Source organism: Haliotis rubra, unplaced genomic scaffold (genome assembly GCF_003918875.1).
Source record: "Haliotis rubra isolate DU_JTF1 unplaced genomic scaffold, ASM391887v1 Scf853, whole genome shotgun sequence".
In the NCBI taxonomy this organism is placed as follows: Eukaryota; Metazoa; Mollusca; class Gastropoda; order Lepetellida; family Haliotidae; genus Haliotis; species Haliotis rubra.
Genome location: NW_025767583.1, coordinates 351,998 through 369,326, shown reverse-complemented (window position 1 = coordinate 369,326; position 17,329 = coordinate 351,998). Strand labels below are relative to the sequence as shown.

The 17,329-nt window shown below is 43.9% G+C and overlaps 1 protein-coding gene and 1 long non-coding RNA gene across 2 annotated transcripts in view; both read right to left on the bottom strand.

The window, feature by feature from the left end:
* The window catches only part of LOC124262766, a 30,873-nt gene that overhangs the window by 5,684 nt on the left and 7,860 nt on the right, over positions 1-17,329 (bottom strand). The window contains exons 2-7 of the mRNA XM_046697310.1: positions 15,629-15,752; positions 12,803-13,032; positions 12,320-12,472; positions 12,022-12,193; positions 11,560-11,814; positions 11,051-11,271 (exon numbers count right to left, since the gene is read on the bottom strand). Of these exons, the coding sequence (XP_046553266.1) occupies positions 11,051-11,271; positions 11,560-11,814; positions 12,022-12,193; positions 12,320-12,472; positions 12,803-13,032; positions 15,629-15,716 (1,119 nt within the window). The 5' untranslated portion in view covers positions 15,717-15,752. The remainder of the gene's footprint in view (positions 1-11,050; positions 11,272-11,559; positions 11,815-12,021; positions 12,194-12,319; positions 12,473-12,802; positions 13,033-15,628; positions 15,753-17,329) is intronic.
* Positions 9,648-11,128, bottom strand: LOC124262760. Its single transcript, XR_006894683.1, has 3 exons — positions 11,051-11,128; positions 9,920-10,025; positions 9,648-9,728 (listed from the first exon to the last, which is right to left on the bottom strand). It is a non-coding gene; the product is annotated as an uncharacterized LOC124262760 (long non-coding RNA).

Here is a 17,329-nt window from a genome sequence, read left to right as displayed (position 1 = left end):
GTGTGTATAATCTCTAATTGGGCCACTGTAGCCTTACACTGCTATCTTGAGAAGTCGCCTACGTTCTTTTATGTAGGGCTTTTTATTCTCGTAGATGAGGTGATGTCTGACTACGTTCGCCCCGTGAGCTTTACATAGACAGTAGTGCCCTTTAACCCCTATACCGCACACAGAACACACGTAGTTAGGGCTTCCCATGTGGAAACAACAGTACCCCTGAGTCCTGCATTTCCTACCACAGGCCTCGGTCTTCCCCATAAGTATGTATTCGCATCGGTATGGAGCAGGTCTCATGTTTAGCATACTTATATGGGTATTTAGTCTAATTGTTTCGCAACCAATGCAGTCGCTGCTATACCCAGCGCTATGAAGCCCAGTTCACGGTCCATTTGCCCCTTGGATGGTGTGTAGTACTGAGCGAGTGTGGGTTTATTGAGTGGTTGCAACCGTTTACCAGTTAATAAGTAGTATTCTTTCGCTGCGTCGTCAACATCGTGGAATGTTTGAACGGCATGGTTTTCACGCCTGAGTTGTTCGTTAATGTAATCGATCCTCTGGAGGCGTTTTTTAGCGTACTCGGATTGGGCAGCCTGTAATTTCTCAATAGCGAGATCATGCCGCTTCCTCTCTTCCTGTATTTCAGCCGCGTGTGACTCTCGTAGTTTCGAGAAGAGGAAATTACTCCCGGAAAATGCCAGGGCATTCACTAACGCCCCACCGACCATCATAGCTATCGTGGCCATCCTATATTTACTTCATAATATTTTCAGGTAGTATCCCTTGTTTTACTAGGATGTCTTTTGTAGCCATCGCCATACCAAGGTTCATTATGAGCATACCCATATCCTGCAGGTTGAAATCTAGCTTGATAGTTGGTTGTTTAAGCACCATTTTGGTCAACCGAGCGTATCCTACGGCTAGACTGGCGACCACTGTGGCGTGGTATGCGTCGTTGACGAACGTTTTCCCCTCAGACATTATGTATATGATATAAAATATTAAATTATAACATGATATGCGGGTCGACCTCTAATTGGGGGACCGGATCACCGGAATCCTTGGGACCCTCACTGGGATTCCTGTGTGGGTTTCCCTCACTGTGTCGTTTATATAGCCACGAGATAGCCACGGCTGCAGTTACGCCTACAACCAACAAGAGACGCTCCGGGTGAGTCACCCTGATAATTTTATGTTGGTTACACCACCGTTTTTTACCGGCAGCTACTCTCTTAGGATTCTTCTGCCTGGTTACTGTGGGTTCCGCCAGTTGTGGGGTCTCCTCGGGAGGGTTCACCTCCAGTTGGGGTTTCTCCAACGTGGGGGTTTCCTCCAGGTGTGGTGTATCCTGTGCATCCATCTATACTATTATTATTATTTTCCTCTCAAATTGGCAATGCTTTGCCGTAATAATCGCCGCCGTCACCGGGGCTAACAACATACCATATTTGTGGTACAGCTCGCAGCTAATAGAGCTCAAGGCGTGCTCGATAAAAGGGTCTTTCTCGAGGTCTTCCCACAGGTAAAGTCGACGCTCCGGGGGAATGGGAAGGAAGTATGCCGCAATACCAGTGTATATCTGGGTCATAGCCGATCCTATTGTCTTTGTCATTTCTGCTCCGAGCCGGGACTCGTATCTAGCGTACAGCTTATCGATTTCTTCGGCTGACATTTTGTGAATTTTATCTGGAGTGTACTCCCCAAAGTAATGTTTGGCTTTGCCGCCAACAGCCAACGCCACCAGTTTCTCTCGCTTGTCATCATCCACCTGTGGTGATTGGGGTACCAACAATTGTTCGAGCAATTCCTCACACTCCATCTTATAATGTAACAAGTAAGTTTTAGTTTTAACAATATAATACCCGATGCAGGCAAAACACAGCGAAATAAAGGTTAAGTTGCACACGACGAACACTTCAAATATCATAGCTATAACCAAATGCTAAGCTTTTGCTAAGCATTGCTAAGCTTTGCTAAGCTTTGCTAAGCTAAAACACCCTATATGCTACTGGTTGATCGGTCTTGAGCACGAGCTTAGCGTGTTTAGTTTCAGCGAGCTGTTTCTTCACCCGTTCCCGTTCTAATTTGCTCATCACATCGTTCTCTCTCAAACACTCTTCGAACGAATCCCTGTCCTTGCAGTGAAATAAGGCCACCCATCGCGTCTGCTCCCTGAGGTCTTTCAACACCGAGTTGAACTTCTGCGTCAGTACCCATACGCTGTGATTTGCGTGTCGGCCGGAGAAGGCCAGGTACGATAGCATGTCTCTCTTTTTTGTTATCTCGCGATTAGCGCTGCAGTCGTCCAGTATGAACAGTGTAGACTCCCCTTTAAATTTCTCGTGAAGAGCTTTCAACCAGTCCTGTAGGCGTGTTCCCGGGTCGACTTTGTGTACGTCCGGGTCCGTCATCACCCAAGGTCTTTCCGTGTACGTTTTATTCATGCTCAGAGTAGGGCACATGATAACGATGTTATCAAACACATCCCTGTAGTACCCCTCCAACATATCCAACACGAAAACGGTCTTCCCACAGCCCGTCTGCCCGCACACTATGGCGCAGTGTGGGTCGCGGGGTAGCAATAGCTTGCTGGCAGGCAGTGGCCTAGTAGATGGCTTGCACGAATCTCCCATTGTCTATATTAAGTTGCGCGTCCATAATAACGTACAGATATAATTTCAACTTACCAGCGGGTTGAGCCTTCTTGGTAATCTGGATTGTTATCCCCCTCACTGCCATTGTCTATGCGACGACCACTACCGTGCAGTTTATCGTCATCTGTGGATCGCATGTCCAACCATAGGGCATACTTGGTGGTCAGGTATTCACCGATCTTCACGGAGGATAGGTCCAGGTCCTTGGTTATGTAATGTTGTTTGCTCGGTAGCTTTTTTATCTCATCCCACTGCTGGTATGGCCTCATACCATGACTGAACAGCTGGTTGGGCACGCCCTCGATGGTCACTTCCACCTTTTCAATCTCGGGGTTGAAAAACTTCTCGCTGTCCCTCCGGAACGGCTCATAATCCTCCACTGGGACGACCAGGATGCCTTTCATCGATCGCGCCGGCACGTTCAGGTTGATATTCCACACAGTGTCGCTCTTATCTCGCACGACTGATCTATGCCTCAGTATGCGATCGTACAGGATGGCCATCTTCCCAGAGTACTGGCTTCGAACCTGCCTGGCCAGCTCTGGGCTAGTGACCATGTCGAACTCCAGAGAGATGTTGTCTATGGCGTAACTGGCCTCATCACCGTTCGGCGTACGCACTACTTTGCTGTAGTCGTTAAACGTTAGCTCGTATTCAAGCCTATCACCCAGCGCGGCCTGGTAAAACGGCGCGTGTCCCGTGAGCAACTCGAAGTCGAGCGGCACGCAGAACCGGTTCCCGTACGCTTGAGCGATGGCCTTTTCACCGTCCGTGATCTTGTCTAGCTGTTCTTGCGTGAAGGCATACCCTATGCGCGACCGGGTTGATTTGCTGATACCCTGGTACACGTCATTGACACGTTCTCCCTCGCTTTTCCAGAGATCCCCGTAGCAGTGAAACACGTCGCTGTCGTCGATGCTCAGCACCTCGTTACCGCTGATCTTGATGGTGGTTTTCTTGATGATGGCTCGACCTACGTTCCGCACTAGCTCACGTTTGTCGTTGGTGGAGGTCAACGTGAGGTTGAACGCAAGTCGAACCGTGCCTGGTACAATGAGGTCATTCTCACCAAGGTTTGGAAATCTAACCAGCAGAGTTTGATTCTGGTCTATCTTGCTGGGATTGTTGGTGATGGTCACCGACTGGCGCACGGCTCTGGCGCCTAGAGGCTCTCTTGATCTTCTGAAAGGATCTAGTTTTCTACCGTACATTGTTATATAAATGAAATATATTTTAATACTAAATAATGGCAGAGTACATACCTATGGATGATATGTGGGATGATAGTGCCCAGGCATTCGAGGATGACACCTCATTCACTACCCCCTTAAGTACTGAACTTGTACAGCCTGCTGTCGACGATTATTACAACGCAGTTGAAAATAGAGACAACATCAAGCCGTTGGGAAGGGACTATGCCAAGTTTACCGTCGATAAGAAGGGCACGCTGCGATTGAAGGCTCACCCGGGGGTCGATATCATAAAAAAAGACGGGAAGCCGTATGCTTTGTCAACACTCACCAGTCGCCATGGGGGCCAGCTGATCCGTGATGAACTAGGCTTCATAGATTACGGCGGCGCGCGGCCAAAGCTTCCCCAGAAGGCCGTCCAAGATCTGCAAGCAGCCAGGGCCAATACTGGGGATGCTAAAGAAACGTCGGACAGTATCGAAAAACTATTGACCACGTACCATGACAAACCCTTGCCGGGTCTCGAATTTCCCCTGAGGGAACTGCGAGGCCTAGACGAAGCCTTGAAACATGTACGCGGAGAACTCGTGAACAACATGGGGAAACTTAACGAAATCGATGAGCACATCGCTCGCGAGAAAATAAAACTCACCGAAGCAGATGGTGATATGAAACGTCGTATCGAGGAGAGAATAAAAAACTTGGAAGACGAGAGACGGACTCGGTTGGAATCCGCTTCCTCTAACCGGGAAGCCCTCCGATCACAGATCAGTAGAGTACGGGAAACCATCGATCGAGTCCTAAATGAAGACACCACGCTAGCTGACAGGATTCGGATACTGTTCCGGGAGCAAGGCATCACCATCGCCAGCATTCTGACTGCATTGGGTTTCATCATATCAACCCTGGTGGTGTCACTGACGCCTGCCGGCGGCGGTGGGGGTACACCCACGCCTGCACCAAGCGGTGGGGGTGTCAGAGACTGGATAAAAAAACTAGGGGAGGCACTGGCTAAACTAGCTGGTAAGGCTGCCGAAGCCCTGCCCGGCATCCTTGGTAGCATCGTCTCGTGGTTGTTAGGCGCTCTGGCTAAAACTGCCACGTGGCTTAGCCAAAACCTGTGGGCAGCCATCGTCGCCATGGTGGGTTTGGTGTACGTAGCGGCTAAGGAATTTTTAACCAAATAAGACCCAACCCGACAGCAACCCCACCAACCACCAGGGCTGTTTTACTATCGATGTGCTGCTGATTGGATTGTGGGGCCACCCCCACAGGGGGTGTTGGTTGAACCCTAGGCTCCGGGGGTGGCGCCACTATACCCGTTTCACCGGTCGTGGGTGGTGGGACGTGGGGGACGTTGACATCGAGGTTGATGCCCAACTTTTGGTCCGCCGTGGCTACAACTATTTTGTTGTTGTAGCCCACTACTTTTTTTACCCTCAGTTGCATATCACTCGGAGCCATGTACAACCCCACGTCGAAGACGTAGTCAACTTTCGACCTGGCATATTCCAACACGTCTTGGTAGCGTTTGATGGCACTCGGGAGATCAACTGGAGCATTGATAGCATCCTCAACGTTGGCAACGAACTGTTTCTGAGCGTCGTAAGCAGTCCCCTTACCGATAATACTGGAACGCGTTTGCGTCTGCGCACCCAACACCGCCCACACGTACGTTCGAATCGAGTCGTTTAAGCGTTCAGTGCCGGCACGAGTAAACCCTTTCGACGTGTCCAACATAAACTTTTTCCAGTCATCTGCTGCCCCTCCCTGATCAAACCTCCAAACTCTGTACTCCTTGTTGGCATTGAAAGCCATGTAACGGTCATCCCACTCGTTGGTTGTGAAGAGATGATACGACTTGTATCCCCAATCTTTCACCAGCAGTTTGCTGGCTTCCACAAGGGGCATTTGGTGAACGATGGGGATACCCAACCCGTGGTTCGGCCCCGGCAAACGCCAATCCGTCTTCGGGTTTAGTTCGAATTCGTTGCAAATACGTTCGTAGGCTCGCCTATCGTACTTGTTGTTTAATGGGTTCCATGCATTGTCCTGTGGGAGCGGGACGCTGATTTCTTTAAGGATACGCCTGACCTGGTAGTACACGTGGAACTTGAACACAGACTGACTCAGCGGTCCACGCCGAGTGTCGGTCAATGTCACACCACACCCCGTTGTAGCGCACCACACGGCGAAGTTGAGTTGATTCTGCCAGAACTGCATCGGGTTGTTGAACCAAGCATGAACTACCTTAGCGTTAGTCACCGAAAATTTATACAGGCTGAACACATCTAAAAGCTGGGCGTTGAAATACATCCCATCAGCAACCGCGATCTTCATGGGTGAGAAATCTATGTCCAGTTTAGGGTAAAACACTCCAGGGGAGTACATTTTAAAACTATTATATAATGAGCATATATACTCTAACATGTACATAACACTTCCAGGAATAACGAGCGGCGAGGCAGTTCAGCTGACGCACGCGATCGATAATACGTCCTGTCAACTCGAAGTCGCACTCTGCGATATCACCTACCTACCGCAATGGACTAACATCAACGCCAGCAACAATAAGCTGTTCGTTAGTGGAACTCGCAGCCAGATAACTGACGGCTACTACAGCGTGTGCTCGCTAAGCGATGAGGTCTTCAAACCCCCTGGGAGCCGAACTCAAGATGAACGACTCAAACGGCACAGTGGTGTTAATCAACAACGGAAGAAACTCCTTGAGGCTCGGCCGGCCATTGGCGAGGACACTCGGTATGTCACCTGACGAGATAAAACCAACAACAACCGTCACAGGCACGAGGTTACCCGACCTAGTACCGTACCGAGAGCTGTACATTCATCTAGGTCAGGTGAGCACAACGTACAACATTCAAGGGGGTCACCCTTCCACTATACTGAGAGCCGTGCGGTGAAAACGGAGAAATACAACGACGGTAGAACCGAGTCGTTTTCACCGCGGCAGTATAAGAGGTTGACTCAGGGCAACATACCTGAGCTGATAATATCGGTGTTAGATATAAATCATAATCCCGTGAATATAGGATACCTCAGCTTAACGCTTCACATAAAATGACCAGCGCACAAGGGCCGGGGTGAAAAAATGCGTCAATGTGGGGATCTCCGACCTCGGGGACACCGCGCGGTTTCGACGCTCCCGGAGTAGATGGTAAATTGTACGCCTTGCAACTGAAAAACAACATTTACAAACGCGTTGAAGTCCCCTCCGGTGGAGCCCTAGGTGATATAGTAGATACCTCAAGAGCGGTAGTCAACACTAAGTACACCCTAGTCACCACCGGTAATGATAATTGGATAATATACCCATCGTTCGGGGGCAAACTGTTCGACTTAGACGATGTTGAGAGCACTACCGTCGCCCGAAACAAGCCATATATGCTCGTCTTCACCGAAGATGACAAGTGGGTGTTGATACCAGATAAAGACGACTGGTTTCTCAATATTAGGCTCGGCTCCCCCCGTGTTCACGGATAACAAAGACAACCACCTAAACAAAGTCGTTAACAACGGAACCCTGCTCGTGGCTTACGTCCCGACTCAGAGACGTAGCGTAGTCATCAGCCCAGTCGCCAGTATGGCAGCCCACATGCTATCGAGTAAACCAGGCATGCAAAACGTGACATTGCAGTTGGTGTCTGAATTTGAAGGCGTGGTCAGGATACTAGAGAGTCTACCGGCGAACTCAACACTGATCATCAAAGTCTACCTAGGGGAACCATCGGGGAATGATGTCGAGATCGTGAAGGGGATCAAACTTGGGTGGGTGAAACGACACCAGTATCACGTTTGCACAGTTTACGTGCGGGTGGGTGTCGGCTCCAACACCAGTCTGCAGGGTGTCACCGTGATCGTGGAAAACACTATATCACTAACCAAGATCTTCCTACCTGACAACATACACTTCATGGGGGTGAAGTTAACCCCTGAACTATTATCAGAAAACCAGTTGGAAATTATCTCGTAATAGTATTATAGCAATGACCAGTCATCACCCCAACACCACGCTTAACGACCTAGGGGACACGGAGGGATTCGATCAGCCTGGTGAGGAAGACACCTCGTACGTCCTACACTTGAAAGACAATGTGTATAGGCGGGCAGCAATAGCCGATCATCTACCCAAACTCACACTCAAGGACCTAGAGGGATTCGATCAGCCTGAGGAAGACACCTTATACATCCTACACTTCAAAGACAAAGTGTATAGGCAGATACCGTTATCAGATTTTAAAGAACCCGAATGGCTAATCAACTTAACCCTCACCTCACCTTATATCACATACAATGAACATAATTATATCTCTGAAGTTAAGAATAGCGGTACCCAGCCCGGGTGTTTCATTCCGGCCCCTAATACAAAGATTTCACTAAGCTTGAACCCCAATAAGTTATATTCATCCCTCGGGGGTGAGTTAAGGTATGACTGCCGCGGGTACACAAGGATTACATCTATAGCACCAGGCTCCACACTCATCATGGACGTCTTAATACAGAATATTGCTCCTGCAGAACAACAACTTTTACCCGGGGTGACTGTACGCTGGAGTTCCCAGGCCAGGTTGAAACGTTTCCGTATCGTCATACAACCGGACCCCTCAACGGGTCGTGCAATCTCCTTAATAATCCCCTACTATGGGTGGATAATAAGCCGCCACTTTGAGGAGTTTCATGTGAAAACAACGTCACCTATTGCACTCTCACCTATTTTCCTACATGAGCATTTGCGCCTTATAAGTCTCAAGTACGTTAAGCGAAGATTAAATGAAACCCAATTAAAATATCTTTTGAAATATATATTATAGGATGGGGCTATACCCAGTCGTAGAGGACGTAGCGAAGACCCTGGAAACCGTAGACGGGTTCCGCTTGAGGCAGTTATGTGATGTGAAACGCCAACTAGAACAAGACCGCGACACACGTAAAGCACTATGTAAAAAGTACCATAGAGCTTTCAATATCGTGGACGGGGCTGACGCTGCCCTTATGGCAACCAGCATGGGGCTGGGAGCGGCAGGTGTTGGGTTGTTAGCTACCATCGTGGCTGCACCTATAGTACTAGGTATTGAAATAACAGCTGGGGTGGCAGGGGTGTTAGGGTTGGTGCTTAAGTTGGCATCACGTAGACTGCATCGTAAGGCATTGAAACACGACGAGATCAGAGTTCTGGCTGAAGCAAAGCTGAACACAGTAAGTGAGCGTATTTCCACTGCACTCACTGACAGTAAGATCTCAGAGGAGGAGTTTAGTTCAATCCTCTCTGAACTCACAAAATATAACAAAATGAAACAAGATATTCGGTCCAAGTCTCGTAAGTCTACTATCAGCGAGGACGAGAAAAAAAAGTACATAGAACAAGGGGTGAAAAAAGCCCGGCAAGCCTTTATTACAAACACCAAAGAGATCATAGGCGATTCACATTAAACTGTTTCATCGAGGTAAACATGGCATAGTGCCATAGCGGCCAGCCCAGTATTGGATGGGGCAATACCCATTACTCCAGCCATGCCCCCGGTAGCGCGGCTAGGAGGTCCCCCAACTTTTGTAGTAGGGGTAATGGCAGCAAGAGCTAAGGGTCCGACCAAAGCCTTACTTGTGAAATAAGGCTTTGCAGAGGCTTTGGTTGAAAGTGATCCAGAACCGCTATCGGCCCAAACTTTTTCATAGTAGGGGAAATGGTAGCAAGAGCTAAGGGCCCGACAAAAGCCTTATTTACCAAATAAGGCTTTGCAGAGGCTTTGTTGAAAGTGATCCAGAACCCCCATTGTATATACTACTAGTAGTTGAAGACCTGACAGCGTGGTGTGGTGGACGTGTCCAACGCTTGAGAACGCTATGATGTCTTCCCCTTCTGGCATAGTCCCTGTCGCATGAATCCATTTGTCAGTTCAACAGTCCAGACAGTAACATACATGTACATTACATACTAATCTGCTGATTTTTCAATAGTTATACAAAGTCTATGTTCCTCAGCTCCCTCTCAGAATATTTAACATAAGAAATGAACATCTACACAAATTATGTGTCATACATCTATCCACAATATTATCCTACCTAAGGCAACTTGATAGAAGGTGATGGCGCTCGCATGTGAAGTCAATCCTTCCGTCTCCACATCAACAAAACCAGACCAGTCAAGAACCACCTCAGATGTGCTGATCTGCAATAATATTGCTAGTTTCATGGTTGATCGACCATCACTATTTCAGGTGTTAACTATATAAGAACAACAGAAAATACCCGCTAAGTCTGTATAAATGCGACCAGAAGTGCTAGGATTATGTCTCTTTCAGCATTAGGACAGAAGGTCAAAAGTATCCAAAGTATAGGTGGAAAATATTCTCGCACCCCCCCCCCCTCCGTCATACACGCACACATGCACACACCCACAAAGCACAAAGAGTCTTTATTTGATTACTACCGAGTCAGTCTAGATGTTACTAAACTGAACATAAGTGATGAAATACTTTTCGAATACCTCCTGAGAGGGTACGTAAGTACCAAAACAATTATAGTAAACTTAAACGTACTACTTGTTTTTTGTAACTGCAGCGTATATGTTATTTTAATTTATGGCTAGATTGTCAAACATTGCTAACATCTGAAGGGATGGTGTAAACCCATCTAGGGTCCATGCAGGAACCCAATGTACTGTAAATCTCCATGGTCCCTAGTATGGCGATCTGCCTGTTGTTGGCAGTCTATAGCCTGTTTTCATATTGCATTGTCATTTATAGTTAATATATTTTAGATTTAATTACTTATTTTAAATTTATATATGTGATAGTCTAGTTGTTTTACTGTCCTTCATGGCCAAGTTATTATACTTTACCTGTAATTATTATTAATATATAACACGATATGGCTGAAATGCTGCCAATGTGACTTACAATCTCACTCACTCACTTTTCATATACATGACAAAGCTCCACTAAAAGACAAAGTCATTGTTCGATTCCCAGTGTGTCATAACCTTGAGTTAACAAAACAGAATCCAGTAGTTACAACATCAGGTTTTCGCAAAAACGAGAGTGTATGTAGAACCACTAATGGCGCCTGTCCCAAACACGTGTGAAATTTGTGTGTCAATTGATACCTTGAAACCAAGGGAATATATTTTTGTTACCAACACAAAGACATAAAATACAACAGGCAATGAAATTAAGTGATAATTATTTGACATACTTGATATACGTTTTCTATTAGCCCTTGGATGGTGATCGAGCTTTCAGATGGTGGAGTGAGGTCAACAGTGATACCGTCACTGCAAGCATTCACCTCTTCCAAGACAGTTGGCCACTTCTCATAAGTCACTTCCATCTCATCAGCATGAATGCAGACGTAGAACCTGTGCCCATGGGGAAGTTCTTCCTTCTGGTCAAAGTGTACGTTGACATATTCCTTCCCTAGACAACAAAAAGACACAATGTAAATACTCCAATTGTCGTCAATTTTTACAACATAAGACACACAGCAAAACTTTATGAAGATGTGTCTTTATGATGATTGTTTAATTTACGTAGCAAATGGTCTTGTTGAAAGCACATAGAACATGGTGAAAAACTAGTAAAGTTATAAATTCGAACTGATAAATTAGTTGAATTTAAACGAATATACTCCTGTTATCAACAAGGAACTACATACAAATGATTGTGAGGCCACCGACAAATATTCTGTGCTCATCACAGCTTCACCTGTTTCTCCACACTTGATGACATCGGCCAAGGCACATGGGTCAGAGACAGTCATTAGACTCTGCCGCTTGAAGTGAGATGTAGGGTCCAGCTTGTCACCAGCTACCACCGCCCACTTGTACTTCCTGTGACGTAGACTTGGCCACACAGCTGACAGGATGTTTTTGTAGGGAGGATAGTCGACATCCAGCATGGGCCAGAGGGCATTTTGTTCTAAGATGATGTCGTTCCCAATGCCTTGTGCAATCTTTGATCCTACCAGGGAATAAATGGCATGCATGTAACCATGTATATGTGCAGTTATATGTTTAAAATATCGAACCAGTGATCCAGCACCTTCTGACTTTTATCCATTCAGTATAGTATTTACTATATAATGTTGCCAAAAACATCCTACTGAGTTATATGTAAAATTATCATATCCAATGATTGAATGTTATACCGTTATTGCAAATTTCTAACCAGTGGCGTCAATGACGAACAAAGGCTTCACCATAATTTCATCAAAGGCAGAGCAGTTTCTGACATCAGCAGACACTACGGTAGTGAGCCCTACTTTATTGTACCCTCTGACGGCGAGCCGGCGGCACTTGCTGAAATCTAGCGGTCTGGAGAAGCTGATCTTGAATAAAACCTGACCAGTTGCCAGACCAAAAAATGTATGTGATTATCACGAATCGTGTCATGTTGAAATCAAAACGGTGTTTTATAAATGGGATCGGTAGTTTTCTCGTATTCCTTTTCTTATTTCTTAAGTTACCTGACTTTCCTGATCAGTCAGATTGGCCACAGGTGCCCACTCGGTGAGGAGTCCAGGATCGATCAAACTCCATTCATACCTTTCAATCACAGCATACGACTCAGACGTAGCAGGTATGTCGCGATCGCGGAAACGATCCATTGCAACCTCCAGCTATGCAAAGAATAAAGGAAAGTGCAACTATTGCAACTTGTGTTTATTGTTCCATCATACAATAACCGATGAAAAAAAAGAACAACTGAAGGTGATTCCTGTATAATGTATCATCAATTTGTTGAAACACTATAATATGGACATGATGGCCTATTGCATGAGTGCGACTGTAAGTAATGATGTCTCAATGTTAGACCTTAGGCCAGTATGTTAACACTGTATGGAGTATATGGAAGAGCTAACGTCTTTCATGACATTGTATATTTCTCATAGCTGAAACGGTAATTCTGGACATTCCCTCATAACATGACTGGCTACCATTGTGCTCACTTGTGACGAGATCTCTGTCTCGGAATATGTAATGTTGATGCCCCCAGCTACAGGGGGATGGGGAACTACAGTCACTCCATTGCTGTGCACGGGCCTGGTGCAGACTCTCACGACACAAAACATGACGGCAGCCCTGAAGGTGTGTCCAGGGTCCAGGGAAAGTCCACTTAACACTGTATTGTCAGCGACTCCTAGACTTGTGTACCCATCAACAGTGTGCCACAGATCATCTGGTGATAGATTGTAAGTATCTTAGGCATTTGTTTTAATGTAAGATTGCATGAAATGTGCAAGATATGTAGATTTTCTTCATGTTATCTTTGAACACATTACCATGATATATTTATCACTTATATCGTGAGTATATATTTACTAGTAGTCCACCCTAATAGCCAGTGCATTCAAACATGTGAAAGGTGATTAGTAATGAACTAGTGTAGCAATCCTAAATCTCCTGTTAATTCGAATTCAGTATCTGCCTTTCTATTATTATTTATGATTCCAAATATTTTTACAATGACCTTTGAAACTAATCAGATAGTTTTTGTAATATTTTGCAGTGTAATGTTATTGTCCAACAGTGTCGTTATGTAACATTGTTCCTGTTTCATAGACGTTTCATATTGATTCATAGACGTCCACAGCGTCTTTTAACAACAATTAGTTCTTGGAAATGCATTACGATCTGATGTAAGCAGTTGCTATCTGTAGATTACACCAGAAATAGTGGTAGTCACCCTGAATATGCAACATTAGCCTCTTTTGGAAATTGGTCCAGTATTGCTGCTTGAAGAACATTATTATCACTGTTTTTATTGCTATTTCTACTTTCAGTTAGAAACATCACATAACAGAAATTTGGGACTCGTCCTGAATAGAAATTTAATACATCACAAACCTAATTGTCCAAATAATTGGATGAACATCTTTTTGTCTAACATGTGTTTAATCAACAATAGCTTTGGTGTTTATTGGGGTCTTCTATCCATCAATCATGATATACAGTTATACGGTCCAAGCTAAAAAGCATGAACTTGCCAAATTTTACACTTTTCTCATCGAATCAGGCATACTAAATACCGATGTCAGGATAGCGTTACCACTTACCTGGTTGAAGAAGACATATTGGCTTATGGCACTTTATATGTGATTGATTTATCTTTTAAAAATAGAATTTGAAAGAGAATAATTGGCTATGCAAACTCTTTCTCATGATCAGTACCTCAACAGGTGTTAAATCGTTTGATCGTTCCAAACCCGCTCCTATTTTCTGTGCATGTGATATGTCGCTCATACATTTTAATGAAGTTAACAGTTTAAACTGCCCCACAGTTATTGGACTATGTTGATGTAAAGTATACTTTGGGGTAACGCTCAGGACATTCAGAATGAAGGAGTTTGACGGAGTTTTAATTATCAAATTCTCAAGGCTGCCATTTTAAAGCCTTATGAATGGGTAACTGAAAGTGTCCGTGATAGAGAGTGTACATCTGAAGACGACGTGGCACTTTTGATAGTTTGAAGCAGTTAGTTTTGCTAGAGGAATTCAAACACTGTGTGTCAGAACACATTCGGGCAAAATCTTTGATGAACAGGAAGTCAATCAGTTACTATACTGCTTCTTTAGCGAATGATTATTCACCGACCCAAAAGGCTGAATGAAGGCAGTCGGGGTTTTCAGGCATGAGTTCATCGGATTCAGAATATGATACCTCATCACCTCATATTGCTCATTGTAACATTTCTATGTCTGGTTCCGCGCTTGCTGACTATAGGTCAGGTTGCACTTAAGTTCAGGATACGTGTCTCCTTGTTCGAATGGGGATGGTATTTTTCCGCTCTCGGAGGAAGCAGCAGTTAAAGCCATCATTTTGTGAATATTAAAACTTTGGTGTCTGTGTTCGTTAAGGTTTTGGTTGTAGAAACTCGCCCTGTTGGAGGTGTAGGATTTCGAAAGGGAATATGTTTGACTTATCATATCTTTTTGGCACGAGCACAACACTCATGAAAGTATGGAAAATGTTAAAAATACAATCTAGGTGTATTTTCTCCAGGTGTTCTTGTGCTACAGCTAAGCAAATTTCATCTGAGAATGACTTCAATGGTGATTTGACATGCACTTTAATGAATAATTATATTGACCTGTACTTTTCAAAGGACAGTTCTCAATAATTGGTCAATTTGTCTGCTGACGAACCTCTTCGGGTTATGAAACTTTTGGCAGAGTTTCAAGGGCAAGACCCAGCACTCATGTTGTTTTTTTCCAGACCTTATTCTCTTGTGTAAAGATGTTAGAAAGGTTATTTCAAAGAGAGAGTTTTAATGACGAAATGATGGATATTTCAATATTCCAAATTCTCCAAAACACAAAAGAAACTTTATTATATTTTGATTACTACCACACAGTTAGTGAAAACTACGGTAACAATCCGCACTAATTTGCTGAGGATAGCTATATATATATATATATATATATATATATATATATATATATATAGTGTGTGTGTGTGTGTGTGTGTGTGTGTGTGAAATTACATTGTAATAGTTTTTAAACTGTTAAAATGTATTCCATTACTACATTTGTTTGGACATCTGATTTGCATTCCAAAACGACGCCCTTAATTCAGAGATTCTATTGTACTAAGTTAGATGCTTTTTCAGTGTTCTCAGTTTATCTGAACAGGAATAGCTTTTATCCTACATCAATAGGTATAATAAACTATGCCAGACGTTTATCCGCTATCAGATGGGGCCTATCAAAGTAAAAGATCAGTTACAACAAAAGTGTTTTATGGTCTGTAAAAAGGTGATGATAAGATTATATACCTGACCCGTGGAATTTTCTTTCAACAGATATCTGGACATCAGTGTAAGAAATGTTGAAACCAGTCACTTCCCAGTAGGCTGCAAACATGGATGTGGACGCTTGGTAGATCAGATCAGGAACACACTGATGACAGAGTGCAAGATACAAAATCCAAAAATAAACATGAATGTACGAGAAATGAATCTTTACGAGGCATGAGTTCTCGGGACACGCCGTTAGAGAGTGGGAGTGAGTGAGTGGGTGAGTTTAGTTTTACGCCGCACTAAGCAATATTCCAGCTATATGGCTACGGTTTGTAAATCATCGTGTCTGGACCACACAATCCAGTGATCAACAGCATGAGCATCGATCTGCGCAATTGGGAAACGATGACATGTGTCAACCAAGTTAGCGAGCCTGACCACCCAATCCTGTTAGTCGCCTCTTTCGACAAGCATGGGTTACTGGAGATTACTATTATAACCCGGATCTTCACGGGTCTAGAGAATAGGAAGTATGGTATACTTACAGGTGCATCTCGTGTGCTAGTCTTGCTTGTTGTCTGATTGTGAAGTCCTGCATGGAAAATAGCATTACATCTGTATTCTCACTATTTAAAGCATTTCACTCATTTTCAGTCAGCGTGCATTTGTGATCATGGAAATCGGATTTTTCTTATCTGAACACAATTTCTTTGATATGACAACGACAAGTATTATTTCCTTGAGCTATATACAGATTGATAGTATACAGTGTCTTATGGTTTGTCAGTAAATGGCATTTAGTAGCAGTGGGTGTTTTTTCTATTTACTAGTGTATTTTACGTTACGCAAAATAATTTAATGTTGATATATGTAAAACTATAGTACAACCTGTTTTAATTGTTTGATAAAAACATTTAAGAAAACTAAGCTTAATTTGAACACAAATAAATCAAAAGAGTAAAGAGATGCTTTACAGAATTTGACCGTTATATTGACTGGTGAAACAAGAATTTCCAAATAGATTCTCTAGTTCATCTAAAGTAATATTGAATGCCGTACACTGACATTACAATATTTATAGACCACGTCAAGAAGTTATGCGACCTGGACATATGTTCATCTGCCCCATAGTGGTTATCAAATGTATCACTGTAAGGTAATAAACATATAATACAACTGTAACGTAAGATACTGTCAAACATAACGGCTGCGGTTTTTCACATTTTCAGAACACTGCAAATAGAAATAAATTAATTACATATCTTTAACAAACGTTTAACAACAAACGTTGGGTTATATAGGCATTTATGTTCATTTAACGCCAGTATAATCTAATTGTATTTTACGTCACAGCAACTGTATTTTACGTTACGAATGCGGCAATTTCAGTATGTTTTGCATTACCAAGCATGATTATACACGATACACCTTATTAGAATATCTTCATAACACGCAATGATAAACGTTTAACAGTTTGACTTGTACACAAATACAAGAATCATAAGGTTGAAAGTTCAGTAATTACATACCGATGATTTAATCCGTCAGAGCTTCAGATCATGAGCAGCATGCACTAATTCGTTAGTGGCGTATGCACATTATGTGAGGGAGTGAGTGAGTGAGTGAGTTATTATTTAACGTCACATCGGCAATATTTCAGCCATATCGTGACGAGAACATTTGAGATTGAAATGGAATATGTGTATAATATAAAAAACCTGCCAACGAAGGGCAGTA